The following is a 13,993-nucleotide window of genomic DNA, read 5'->3' on the forward strand; positions in this document are numbered from 1 at the left end:
TACTGCTACTACTACTAATAATAATAATATTTCTACAACTACTATCTTGTACTTTATCTTGAACAACAACTACAGACTGGAGTTCCGAAGTCTACTATAGGGCAGTATATTTTGATTACCCATTGCCAAAGGTATTACCCTGAACACATAGCACAAAGTGTCTATACTCTGATAATAGAGGCTATTATTTTGTAATTTAAGTTATCACAATAAAGTCATAAAATCTTTGATTAGCAGTACACTAAATAACAGTTGGGTCTTCAAATAATAAGGAATTGCGGCCAATACAATTGGAAGAATGTATGCATATTTTATGAGCACTGGATAGATGTCATTTATAAATATCCACAGACAGTTCAAGAAGTCTGGGCGGCCTTCATCTCTAATCCAATATCTTAAAACCTGTGTAATCCCTGACTTTATTCAGTGTGATGTAACATCACTCCCTCACCCCCCCTGACATCTGAGTCGTCTGCACCAAAAACATTAAACATTATCAGCAGACTGCCCCCCTGACCACATAGCACGTTTCACAGTGACACTGACTAACTAAAAAAACCTGGATGGATTGACTCATGGGCACGTTCTATTTCTGAGAAATGTTCTAGTTCCAATTTTAACTAAAATATATGCAACAAAAAGAGATATACAGGTTTTAATGTGTACGCACAACTTCAAACATGGAGCTGGGGCGGCAGTGACGCCTTGTTCACACTACACGCGTCCGTCAACGGATGACCGAGGGCATGTCTGACGTATAGGGGACTAGTCTCTGTATAGTCTCTGCATACTGGAGCCAATCAAATCACTTCCCGCTACAAAGCCGAAGTGTGGATATAAATACAAAAGATGACACAAACAGGTGACTAAAAACAATCCTATCATTCCATATTTCTTTTAAACGCGTACACCCCTTGCCCACTGCATCCGTCCGTTGACGGATCTCATTCACTTCACATGGGGCGATCCCGAAATGCATTGTGGGTCCGTCCGTTCCGTTGCGCTCCGTCTCTTGCGTTCAGAAGTTGAGAAAATGTTAACGTTTCAGGCTGCAACGGATCAGATCGTGTCTCCGTCGGAAAATAACACTCCCCCATCCGTCGTCCGTTGACGGACGAAGGTAGTGTGAACAAGCCAGGAGGTAGAGCGGGTTGACTGGTAACCAGAAGTGCATCCGACGCACCCGACGAGCTGGCCCTACGCCTTGTTCACACTACCTCCGTCAGTCGATGGATCTCATTGACTTTGCATGGGGCGCTCGCGAAATTTATTGTGGGTCCGTCCATTCAGCTCCGTGGCCTGCGTCAAAAAGTTGAGGAATGTTCAACTTTTCAGGTAGCGGCGGATCCGTCGGCCAATCAGATCTCGGTTATGCACATACACCCCACGCGTTTCCTGGATCTATTTTGCAATAACAAGCAGGAAGAAGCATTGTTTTCAGTCACCTGTTGTTTGTGTCATCTTTTGTATTTATTTCCACACATCGGCTTTGTACCGCGAAGCGATTTCATTGGCTGCAGCATGCGTCTACAGAGACTAGTCCCCTATATGTGAGACACACCCTCGGTCATCCGTCGACGAACGCATGTAGTGTGAACAAGGCGTCTAACTGCACCCAACAAGCTGGCCCTAACTGGCCCTGGGTGGTTTATCTCCACCGTCGGTGGGTGGATGTGTGAATGAATGATTGTAAGTCGCTTTGAATAAAAGCGTCAGATAACTACAAATGTAAATGAACAGGCATGTACGTGTTGCCACATGTCCAGGAGCTACTACATTATGTGCATGATGGCCATCACGTTCCTCAACCTGATCGGCATCCCCATGGAGATCGCCTTCCTGGACGGGGCGAATGGCCTGGGCTGGGAACGCTTCAACGTCTTCTCTGACACGCTCTTCCTCATCGACGTGGCGCTCAACTTTCGCATGGGCATCATCCCAGAGGACAGCGAGGTCCCCACACACTCTCCACACAAACACACCAAGAACAATAATCCCATCATAGACAAACACCGTCCCCATCTGTAATCCACCTCAATGCACACACAAACAGGATTAAGATCCAGCAGCCCCATCCCAAAGTCCATGGGGAGCCCCTCTGGAGTTATGTTGTCGTAGCACAACAAAGGCCTTGGGTCAGATTACAAATACCTAGAGGCGTGACGTTGTCCAATTAGGCTGTGATAGATCATATGTGGTTGTCCTCTGCTCTGGTGGGATGGACTCTCGCCAGCTTAGAAAACCATCTGAATTGTTTGGCTCTACCTTTCCTCAGGACCGTAGCTGTTGATGTGTGTGTGTATGTGTATGTGTATGTGTATGTGTGTGTGTGTGTGTGTGTGTGTGCATGTGTGTGTGTATGTACTAATTGCATGTCCTCATGTGCCATGATGTTTGGAGCTGCAGTGTTCTGTGTGTTTGTGTCAGCGTGTGTGTGTGTGTGTGTGTGTGTGTGTGTGTGTGTGTGTGTGTGTGTGTGTGTGTGTGTGTGTGTGTGTGTGTGTGTGTGTGTGTGTGTGTGTGTGTGTGTGTGTTTGTGTGTGTGATCAGTATATGATCATTTGCAGTTCAGCAAGACATTCTAAAATACAAATCTACAGACCGTAGATTGTTTTAACCGTGTCATTTAATTTTTTCTTTTTTGTCATATGTTGCCTGGTCCTGTGTGACAGGTCGCCATTTTGGACCTCAAGCAGATCCGGATAAGCTATTTGAGGAGTTGGTTCATACCAGATGTGATCGCAGCATTCCCCATCGGATACATCCTCTTCTTTGCGGTACAATTTGAACAAACTGACCGTATCTGGTCTGGAGTGAATTATAATGAATGAAAAACATTGTGAATCTTATTCACCCATAATGTTAGTTTTCTGTGTTTTCTTGCCACAGGACTTACAGTACAATAATGAGGACAACCCCTCCAAGGCAAACAGAATGATGAGAATCCTCATGTTTGTTCGGATCCTCAGCCTCATACGTCTGGTGCGGGTGTCTCGACTTGTGCGCTTCTTCAACGAAGTGGAGAAAGTGAGTTTGGAAGTGCGGCCGTCATATTAGAAACCCAATCACGCTCCTATTCTTCTCAGCCGTTTCAAGTTGCACACACCTTCATTGGGCCTCCAGCTCGGGTGACTGCATGCTTTTGAGACTCATGACGCAAAAAAGATTACTACAAGTTGAGTCTTGAAGAAAGAGTTGGAAGAATCGCTGTTGTAGCATTCCCCCGAAAGATGGTTTCACACTTGACTGATGGTTTAAGATTTATTGAAAAATCCCCAAATCCAACGTAAGAGCTGAGCACAAAACACATAAACAATAAATCGTTAGCTTACTTTACATTCGATTTTCACAGTCTTTTCATCACATAAAGATAGCATCGATTCAACTAAACAGATGCCAATAAAGTTATCACAAACGAAATTAAACATAAGCCACATTTTTATATCACAATATTACAGCATTACTAACCTTGTGCCTCTTCGGAGGGTGCTAAATATCTTTAACCGTCGGCATATCTGCAGTTATATTGCCGCTTTCACAGAATCTCCATTCAACTTATTATTGCAGTCAAAACCCTAAAGGATAACAGGAAATACAAAAACGCACGCTTCAAAATAAAAGCCTTGTGCTAATAAAACAGGAAGTAAGACAATAAAAGCTTAGACCATGCACAAATACGTTACGAAGCAACACAAATACACTGTTTAACATGGCTTTCCCTTGTTTAAAGCAAAAACACGATTTGGGTTAGTAACACTCCCACCAAAACTATGAATGTCTCATTAAATAATGTACAGCATTAATAATTTTCACACAAGGAATGAAACTGTCCTTTCACAGTAATTAGCTTAAGAAGCATCTGACAACAGAACTTTCTTCTGCACAGGCCGTTCAAACAAGGACAATTTCCCAAAGAGCTCTCCTTTGTTATTCAGTCTCTTATCTCAAACTGAGATCTTCCCTGTCCTTACGAGTCCATCCTTACCACTGACAGTCTCCAAGACCCTTGCAAGTCTCCATTCACCTCTAGGCGATAGCTCATCAATGTCCATAACAACATCACCCACTTGAAGATTTCTCTATGGCGCATGCCAACGCTGCCTTGCAGTAATGTCATGAAGATATTCCTGTTTCCAGCGACTCCAGAACTGCTCAGCCAGATGCTGTACATGGCGCCATCTTTTTACTCCATACAAGTCTTCTTTGGGGAAGGTGCTGGGTGGAGGCAGTGCTGTGCTGGATTTCATTCATTAAAGCTGCCTTGAATTCATTCTTCGCACAAACAATGTTGGTGCCTTGGTCGCACTGGATTTGACGGACTGCACCTCGAATAGCAATAAAGCATCTCAGACCATTTATGAAAGCATCGGTGGACATATCCTCTAACATCTCAATGTGGATGGCCCCTGAGCAGAAACAGGTGAAGAGTAGCCCATATCGTTTATGCGGTTTCCTGCCTTCCGTAGTGACGAAGGGGCCGAAGCAGTCCATAGCGCAATACGTGAAGGGTGGGGACGGCTCTAAGGGTGCACTAACACTAGGCCATCTGGCCGTGGCCGTGGCCGTTTTCACGCCTAACTGTGCTCAAATCTGCCAGTGTGAGTGTGGCCAGTCTGGCCAGGCCAGGCCAACTTGGCCACTTGGGAGAGGTGTGCTGCTACGGTACGGGCCGCCACGGTACAGATGCTAATGAGCCAACACGCGCACATGCACGGCTACGCAACCTGAGCTGGATGACGTATAGTCCATGCGACGACCATGGACATAATAAAGGCGACGAGCCTTCTTACCCATTAAACGGTAAACATGGCGTCAAGCGGTTCAACTAGTGAGTGTAAACTAGAGTGGGCTCTATCTGAGAACGCCTCCAAATAAGCAACCGATTCAGCAAAGTGCGAACTGTGTTCTCTGTGTTCTTGTCCATTGTTGTTAAAACTGACTGGTGGCAGACTTTATTATGGTCCATGCAGCGGACGCTTGGTGATGACGTGTTACGACGTGATGACGTATGTACAAGAGCCTACCGTGGCCAAGCCACAGTTGTGACGGCCAACGGCCACAGCCAGATTGCCTAGTGTGAGTGCAGGCCAGAGAACAATGGGGCCAGTTCATCACGGTTAGGTGTGAAAACGGCCAACGGCAAAATGGCCTAGTGTGAGTGAACCCTAAGCGCTCTACAGGTAAGTCACTCATTCTTTGGCCTTCTTGGGGTCTCCTCAGCCTGCGACAAGTCACACACTGGCGGATGTAAGATGATACAGCTCTGCTCATTCCAGGAAACCAGTAGCCACTGGATCTGATCTCATTCGTGGTGACACCTTTGCCCTGATGCTTTGTATTTTCATGGTTATGAGCTATTATTAACTTTGTCACATGATGATCCTTAGGAATGACAATTTGGTGCTTAAAAGAGTCAGCGAGGGATGAGTGTCGAAGCCTTCCTCCCACCTTTAGGGTACCATCATCATGTACTTCTTCCACATCACCTCTCTCAATGATTTCTTTCATATATGTTGTGTAGTCCTTCTTGTATTTCTCATCCCTGCTGAACTTCCATTGAAGATGACTGAGCCTGATTTCCGCAAGTTTCTTATTATCTGGTAAGTGTGGCCATTGCTTAAAGGGCAGTGGCATCTCCAGATGTCCCTGTTCGTTTTTCTTAATGCCTTCTTTCAGTTTGCTCAGGAATATGAGATCTTGAGAGGTCTTGTTGTCTCCTTTGGTGTCCTTGAAGTCTGACTCCAGTACACTCAAAACATATATAGGTGTTACTGGAGGGAGTTCCTTTAAAGTGACTCTATGACACAGGCTGGTTTCTGTTTCATCAAGGCTTGGTGTTGAGTATCCAACAATGCTCCAACCCAAATCTGTGAGGATGGCGTAGGGCTCGTAGTCTTTACCAGTAATTACTTGTCTGGGTGTTAGTGTTCTGGGACCATTATACCCAATCAGGAGTCCAACATCACAGAAAAGGAGAGGTGGCATCTTTTCGGTGAGTGCTGTTAAGTGAGGCCATTTTTTGCAGTTTCACATGAGGGTATGTGATCCCGATTCACAGGAAAGCAATCTTTAGTGTACGACAGAGGAAGGTTGATGTGGAGGCATGAATTGTAGCCTCTCACACAGAGCCCAGACACCCTGTCACTGTCAGTGATTGTGTTCTCTCCTAACAAAGTGGTACGTTTTAAGGGGACCTATCATACCACCAGGTGTGAGTGTGATTAGCCATTACAAGCTGTTTTCAAAATGTACAGCATTGTGACAGCACAGGTGGGCGTGTCCACCTAGATGTGTGACGGATAGATGAGCAACGTTTACTTCAGTCCACTAGGTAGGCTGGTAGACTGATCTATCCAGCACACATCTAGGTGGACACGTCCACCTGTGATGTCACAATGCTGCACATTTTCAAACCTGCTTGTAATGGCTAATCACACTCACACCTGGTGGTATGATATGCCCCCTTTAAGCTTTACAGCGTAGGAGTCTGCCTGTAATTTATTGCTCAAATCTCTGTTGATGAAGCAGCTGTTGCTTTGAGTGTCTAAAGATGCACAGACAAGCTGTTCGTCAGATGGATTTTTAACAGAAGACACCCACACAGGTATGATCATGGAAGTGATGCATGACTGACCTCCTTCAGTGACTGTGAGTGCTGTGGCTGTCGTGGTTTCATACACAGTGGTTGGTCCTGTGTTCCCAAGTGACTCAGTCCTTTTCTTTTCTTCACGTCTTCTGAAGTTGTCGTCATGAAGACAGGTAGGGTGCCTTCCCTTGCATGAGTCAAATGTGTGGCGGTGACGACATTCCTTGGCGCTGTGATTTGCCTTGGTGCATCCGTAACACAGCTTGTTATCCTTTATGTATGTTCGTCGATCCTCAAGGGACTTTCTCATGAAGTCTGGGCACTTGGAGAGTGGATGTTTATCATCTTTGCACCACATGCAAGTGAGCTTTGGTTTTACATAGTTTGATTTTGATTCATCACTGTTAAAGGCGGTTTGGGTGCTGAAAACATTGGCTTTTTGTCTCTCTTGAGCTTCTTTTGTCCAGGGATGAATTAGAAGAATGAAGAGCATGTAAAAACGTGACTGGGTTACATGCTATCTCTGCTTCTACTGACACAAAGTAAGCGAAAGCCTCGAAGGTTGGAAAGTCCTTATTTTGCATTAGAGCCACTGTAACATAGCGATTCCAACGGGCTGCTTACCAATCAGGAGTTTTCCGAATTAGCTTTTGGTTTCCTTTGCAGTCACTTGATATTTCTAAGCCTTTAACATGTGGCATGGCTTGCAGGCAGGCATTCAGGAAGTCTGAAAATGTTCTTAACCCTTCTGCATCTCTGGGCTGTATTTTCGGCCATTTTGACAATTTCTCCCTGAAGGCTCTTTGGACGACAAATGTCTGTCCATAGCGATGGTTGAGCCTATTCCATGCATCTTTGTACGCCTCTTCGTCGCTCCGATAAAAGGTGCCTTCAAGGCATTGGAGAGCAGGGCCACAGAGGGTCACAGAATCTCCGTTCAACTTATTATTGCAGTCAAAACCCCGCAGGATAACAGGAAATACAAAAACGCACGCTTCAAAATAAAAGCCTTGTGCTAATAAAACAGGAAGTAATAAAAGCTTAGACCATGCACAAATACGTTATGAAGCAACAAAAATACACTGTTTAACAGGGCTTTCTCTTGTTTAAAGTAAAAACACGATTTGTTTTTTAGTTACAGCTTTGTTACCCTATTATAGGACGTCGAGTTCTGGATTGTTAGTTCCTTGGTCGTCTGAATGACTTATTGAATTACGAGTTTCAACTTTAATCTATTTCCTCTGATGGTATTAGCAGTCAAAGAAACCTAGATCTAACAAATAGTTAGACATATCTAATAGCTGGACGGTAAGATTGGAATTAGATGTACTTGATTATCCCAGAAGGGGAATTAGAGTGTCACATCAGGAAGTACTGCCATAGCAGTAATTCCCCCCCCCCCCCCCCTTGCTCTCTCAGGTGTCCAACGCTAACCTTGAGGTGGTGCGGCTCTTCTTCCGTATCCTGTCCCTGTTCATGATGATCTTCCTACTCTGCCACTGGAACGGCTGCATCCAGTACTTTGTCCCAATGCTGGAAGAGTTCCCCGCTGACTGCTGGGTCCGCAAGGAGAACCTCATGGTGAGCCATGGAACCCCTCTTTTATGGAACCATGGGACCATGCAATCATAACATTGAACCATCCAATCACGTCATGGAATCAAAGAATTATGGAATCATAGGATTGAACCAAGCAACCATGCATGTGACGGACTAGGCCTATGTAATATAATAATGTGATGGAAGCATATGATGAAATATTAATATAATAAGAATTTTAATTCCAGCATTCATTCTTGAACTATCCCAGGTGTAAACAATAACATAAATCGTAATCCGAGATGGCCTCATTATAGAGTGATCTCTGCGGTCAATCCTGTGTTTGCAGAATGCCACGGTGAGCGTGAAATACTCTTGGGGGGTGTTCCGTGCTCTGTCCCAGATGATCGCCCTCTCCTATGGCTCTATGGATGCCCCTACAAGTAGGCTTCATATTATTAAATGACACACTGTATGTTTTCTTTAAACCGGGAAGAACCTAAGACTACGGTTTACCTCATTGTTTCTTGATCAATGGTCATTTAAAATGCATCCCAAACGCTGTGATCTTCTTATCTCCAGACTATGTGGAGTTGTGGATTGTGATGGTCAGTATGATCTCCGGCTGCATGATGTACACGGTGCTGGTGGCCAACGCTACGACCATGATAGCCAACACAGACCCCACCGCCAAGGAGTACAAGAGCAAGGTCCTCATGGCCCTTCAAAGTACAATGGCACCAAAACACATTCACTTATTACTTGCTTAGAATCTATTTTTGTAATACAGTAATTGACAATAAAGCCTAGAATGGCCGGCCTTATTGCTGATATCGGCGTCCTGACCAGTGGAGTGTGACATTAGGGCTTCTGGTGCCATGCTCAGATACTTAGTATTAGTGCATAGTACTGCAGGTAGTTATTAGAAATACTGAAGACGCTGTTGTTGTTGTTGTTGTTGTTGTGGTTGTGGTTCCCCTGTAGATGTGCCGTTTAGAACACTACATGACCTTCATGAAGCTACCCCCTGAGCTGCAGCTGCGGATCAGCAAGTACTACCAGGCGCGCTACGGGGGGAAGTGGTTTGATGAGAACGACGTCATCGACACGGTCTCCTCTGCGCTGAAGGAGGTAAATGCTGTAGGCTTATTCTGGAGCTTAACTTATTTCAACTTAGATAAGATAAACAAAACCAAACTTCTAAATTAATCTAAGATAAGAAAATGTTTACGAGATGGCAATAGCATATGCTGATCATTTCATATCGGAAGATCATCTAAAATAAAATAAGATAAACTAGGAATTCTATAAACCAAACTAAGTGAATGATCTAACATTAATTTAGTTAACAACAAGTTTGGATAAACTAAGCTAAAATAAGCTACAAAAAACCTGCTCAAACGAGCCTTACTCAGATGAGGTAAGACACAATAGCTTAGACTTAGCAAACTGGTCGTACTTTCTTCACAGGAGATGCTGCTGGCCATGTGCAGCCGGCTGCTGAAGAAGGTGCCCATGTTCCAGGACCAGGACGCCCACTTCATCAACGCTGTGCTGCTCAAGCTCAGCTACGAGGTGTTTCTTGAGGGGGACGTGATCGCCCGGGAGAACGCGCCCGGAGACCGCATGTTTTTCATCGACCACGGGGAGGTGGGCCTGGAGGCCGGTTCCTTCCAGAAGGACCTCTGCGATGGGGACTACTTTGGAGGTGGGTTCAACGTAGGGAAACCAGACATCTGTTAATCCGGGGAAGTCACAGATTCTGGTGGCGTGTCCCCAGAGGGAGCTGTCCCCTAAAACGTCAATGTTTAAAAAAATAGGATTCTAAAATAATATGAATGGATCTTTAAATAGCAAGGGTTCAAGTAAGCTCATGCAAATACATTTTATAGGCAGTTGGTCATTAATTTCATGGCTGTGAATCTGATTGGCTGTGAATGCAATTTTTATGCACTGGGGTCTATCTATTGACTCTAAACCATAAGCAGACATGAACAATCATAAACAATGGCCTATCAATACAATATAGAATAATTCCTTATACAAGTTGCCCGATTTGGATTGTGTTTGGCTGGTTTACCATAGCTATAGAAACATCATAGTAAAATTTTGGGCATGTAGGCCTACTACCCAATGTTTTACTACATCATTGACAATGACAAGAATAGGTTTAATGTAAAACTGTCCCATCAAATATAATAACATCAGCTACGGACCGCCAACCTACAAATATCTTCTTCTTTCATTTCTGAAATATGGTCACCATAGTACAACGCAATAGTTGTATTCACTACAACAGAATGGTGGTATTCACTACAACAGTGCACCTCTGTGTCTAGGTTTGTTTATTGGTCACTATGGTTACGAGGAGAACATTTTTATGTTATACCTCACACACATTCATATCTTCACAGTCATTCATGGCAACAATCAGCTCAGTCTGAGGAATTATGTGTGCTGATGGACACCTCAACTCTTAAGCAAGAAGTATGCAGTCCCCCTAGAAAATAAGAGGTCTGTCACCCAAAAGTAACCCAAACCCAAACGACTCAAAAGCTAATGTTTTAATTGATTACAACACGCTTTCCCAATTTAAGGGGCTTTTGAAAATGTAAAGATTAAGGATTGGACGGATTAGAAGCAAATTGCTCTTCATCAGGCTACACAACCTTGTACAGCAGCAAGGTCCCAAATGAACTGGGCCGTGGTCGGCGTGGTGATTTAAGATTAAGCATTCCCAGTTGATGTGTCCGTGTTTTGATTGGTTCCCAGCAGAGATCTGTGTGCTGACCAAGGGAAAGCATCTGGCCACAGCGCGGGCGTTGACCGACTGCCAGTGCTTCTCTCTGTCCTGGCAGGGCTTCCAGCAGGCCCTGGTCGGCTTCCCCGACGTCCGCAAAGACCTGGAGAAGCTGGTCCAGCTACAGGCCGACCAGTGCTCCAACGGGGTGTAGGAGCCCGGGAACACAGAGGAACAGAGCTCTACTGAATCAACTCGGGTACAAAGACAGCTGCTGGTGGATGGACTCTTTTTTTCAAGTATAGGAACACTTGGTTTTATACAAGAGCTCAAGTATAAAGTATATTTTAAATGGTTTTATACTCAGAGTTGAAGGACATGAAATATATTGTACAAGTATACAATTGTAATCAGTGTAAACCAGGGATTACTGGTACTAGTATCCTAACTATGTGAATGTATTGTTGAAATTATTTTTATAAGAGCCATATATTGATATTATTTTGCAAACATATCCACGCGTCGGAGAGTGGAATGCAGGTCTTCTGCTTGGATTATAAGAATGTCTTTTTCGCAACAGTAACTTTCCGTCTACAGTATACAGCTTTGACTCCTGGCTCATTGCCATAATGTGTGGTGATTTTATGATGATGTTGAACAGTTTTAAGTTTCAAGCGGTGAATAACATGCGCAATAAATACATCTTTGTTTGGAAAGGGGCTTTTATTTTGTTATGACAACAGAAGACTGTCGTTGGTGCCTCTTGGAGCTGCGCCCTCAACTCGATCTGCACCTGAAAACCGATCAATCAGAGAAAGAGGATGGCTCGCATCAGATTTGCGATTTAAAGGACCATCCCACAAAATCCCCTCTGGAAATACTCCTTTTTACTACTTTAAGGGCTAATAAAGTATGTCAAACGCCCCACCGCTGGAACACACACGCACGCACGCACGCACGCACGCACGCACACACACTACTGAAGACCACTGTCTCTGTCCAACTTCCACACATACACAGCAACAGAGACACACACACATACACACACACATACAAGTATACAAGTACACAGGCAAATATACACACAGGTACCTGTACATACATAATGAACGCGTTGGATACTTCTTTGTGACAAGCTACAAGGACTACAGCAAACTATATGGTAACTATGGTGGCTCCTTGAGTAGAGCTCGGAGCAGTTAGTCAGCAGGAATAACTGGCCTCAGGAGGGGCAGCTGCTCAGAATAGACCAGGCGGAAAGAGGCACCACCAAGCTGTCTTTGGACCACTAAAGTACCTGTGTCAGTGTGCAGGAAGAACACAAAGCACCAGCGCAGCCTCCCAGTCCACCTTTGGAAATTAAAGTTACAATGCAGCTGTACAATGCAAACTGCAATGCTAAGTTGGAAAGGGCTATGCATTTAAGCCGTCCATGATTAATATATATACATACATTATGGCTTTACCTGATGGCATGACTCTTTGTTCATCTACTATGGTCAGTGAGTTTGTTAAATAATTGGGTTGGATTGCAGTAATGTAATAACCAATGTCCCACATCATATGGGGCTTAATGGCATAACAATGCCACAGAAAGTTGCACAAAACTTGATGGACGTTCGGGTGACATTAGTTTACAAAGCAGGAGCCGCCCTCTGGTGGATGGATGGTCTGTAGCATAATATGGCCCTCTATTAGAACAGCTTCTGAGATGTGCCTTTCACCAGTTTCAACAGGATACTGACTTCTAATTTTTAGGTAAGAGGATTAAGAATGAGATTTCCATTTTTATTCAAGGGTAAACTATTTTGAGTAAAAAAAAAGTATATATATATATATATATATATATATATATATATATATATATATATATATTGTGGCAGACGCCAGGGAGGAAGGGGAGTGGTAGGTCTGGCAACCTGCTGGCTCCACCCCCAAGCCATATATGGTCTTCCTCCCTCTAACGAGGCAAGCCTGGGGATCGTTAGGCAGGGGTGCTCTAGCTTAAGAGGGCTAGCCAACAGACATGTGGGGAGGTTGGAGTTGGAAGAGGAGCTAGGGCTAGGTAAGGACAGGCAGGATCTGTGTGATCGCCTGGAAGCACGGAATGCCCAGAGAGAGAGAGACAGGTGGAAGGTGTTTGACGGACGATAGCATAAAGGAGGTGGATGTCCCTTTCCCACCCTGGTTTTCATTTACTCGGTAAATAAACCATTCTGCACTGGAACTGCTGTGTGTTGTCATTTATCTACTCAACTTGGTAGCGTGGAAACCCCACACCCACTGGCCCGCTACAATATATATATATAGTAGATCAAATGTAGCTATTGGGATACCATATGAATATAAAAACCAATAATTTAAATCCAATCAAGAACAGCTTGAGGGTATCATCTTGAAAATACGATTTAAGATAAATTAAAGACACTACTGGACAAATGAAACACTCAACATTCAAGGTGTAGTGTTTAGAATTGAGTGATATCTAACGGAACTGAGTGGCAGAAATTGAATATGATTTCAAAAGTATATTTTAATTAGTGTATAAATAAGTACTTATTCATATATGGGATTCTCTCTCTATCCCAGGGTTCGGATTATGTCATGTCCTCGTTACAATATTGACTTCTGTACAGATACAAATAGCCTACGATGTAATGATAGCCTGATTTTTTATGTAACCATTAATTTCTTCAATAATGCGGGTTAGAGGGTTCCTTGTACAATTAACAGCATTAGTTATATGATAATCTATTGCATATCAAGGCATATTGGTATTACAACTGAAATATCCCTATCTGAATCCATATTGAAGCGAATCGAATCAGAAATTCCATCGAATCTGGACCAAATCAGTGACCCAACCCCTGAGCAAATGTGAAGCTTATCTAATGAGATGTTTTGTCATGGTAGTATTGGAATGCAATTAAATATATTTTTTTCTATAGGCTTGAGCATTATTGCCAAATCTGTCTTAATTACATTATAACACAGCTCTTCTTAATGCTGTAGAATGCTCCCTTCACTTGGATGGGCCTTCCCAACGTTCGGCGTTCAAATGTTTTTGCATAATTGATCGTTGCTAAGCATAATTGACTGATTTCTTTCGTAGTAGTAGTCCGGTAATT

The 13,993-nt window shown here is 43.7% G+C and overlaps 1 protein-coding gene and 1 long non-coding RNA gene across 2 annotated transcripts; one reads left to right on the forward strand and one right to left on the reverse strand.

Annotated features, from left to right (window-relative positions):
• The first annotated feature begins 1,624 nt into the window (after positions 1-1,624).
• Positions 1,625-11,553, forward strand: LOC115532746 (potassium/sodium hyperpolarization-activated cyclic nucleotide-gated channel 1). Its single transcript, XM_030342616.1, has 9 exons — positions 1,625-1,953; positions 2,673-2,777; positions 2,890-3,027; positions 8,006-8,167; positions 8,475-8,568; positions 8,708-8,835; positions 9,110-9,256; positions 9,596-9,833; positions 10,901-11,553. Exons 1-9 carry the CDS (start codon positions 1,759-1,761, stop codon positions 11,077-11,079), a joined length of 1,386 nt encoding a protein of 461 aa, XP_030198476.1. The 5' UTR covers positions 1,625-1,758; the 3' UTR covers positions 11,080-11,553.
• LOC115532747 (uncharacterized) lies at positions 2,609-3,575 on the reverse strand. The gene is made up of 2 exons (XR_003974112.1): positions 3,469-3,575; positions 2,609-3,293 (listed from the first exon to the last, which is right to left on the reverse strand). It is a non-coding gene; the product is annotated as an uncharacterized LOC115532747 (long non-coding RNA).
• Positions 11,554-13,993: the final 2,440 nt, after the last annotated feature.

Source organism: Gadus morhua, chromosome 20 (assembly GCF_902167405.1).
Source record: "Gadus morhua chromosome 20, gadMor3.0, whole genome shotgun sequence".
Classification (NCBI taxonomy): domain Eukaryota; kingdom Metazoa; phylum Chordata; class Actinopteri; order Gadiformes; family Gadidae; genus Gadus; species Gadus morhua.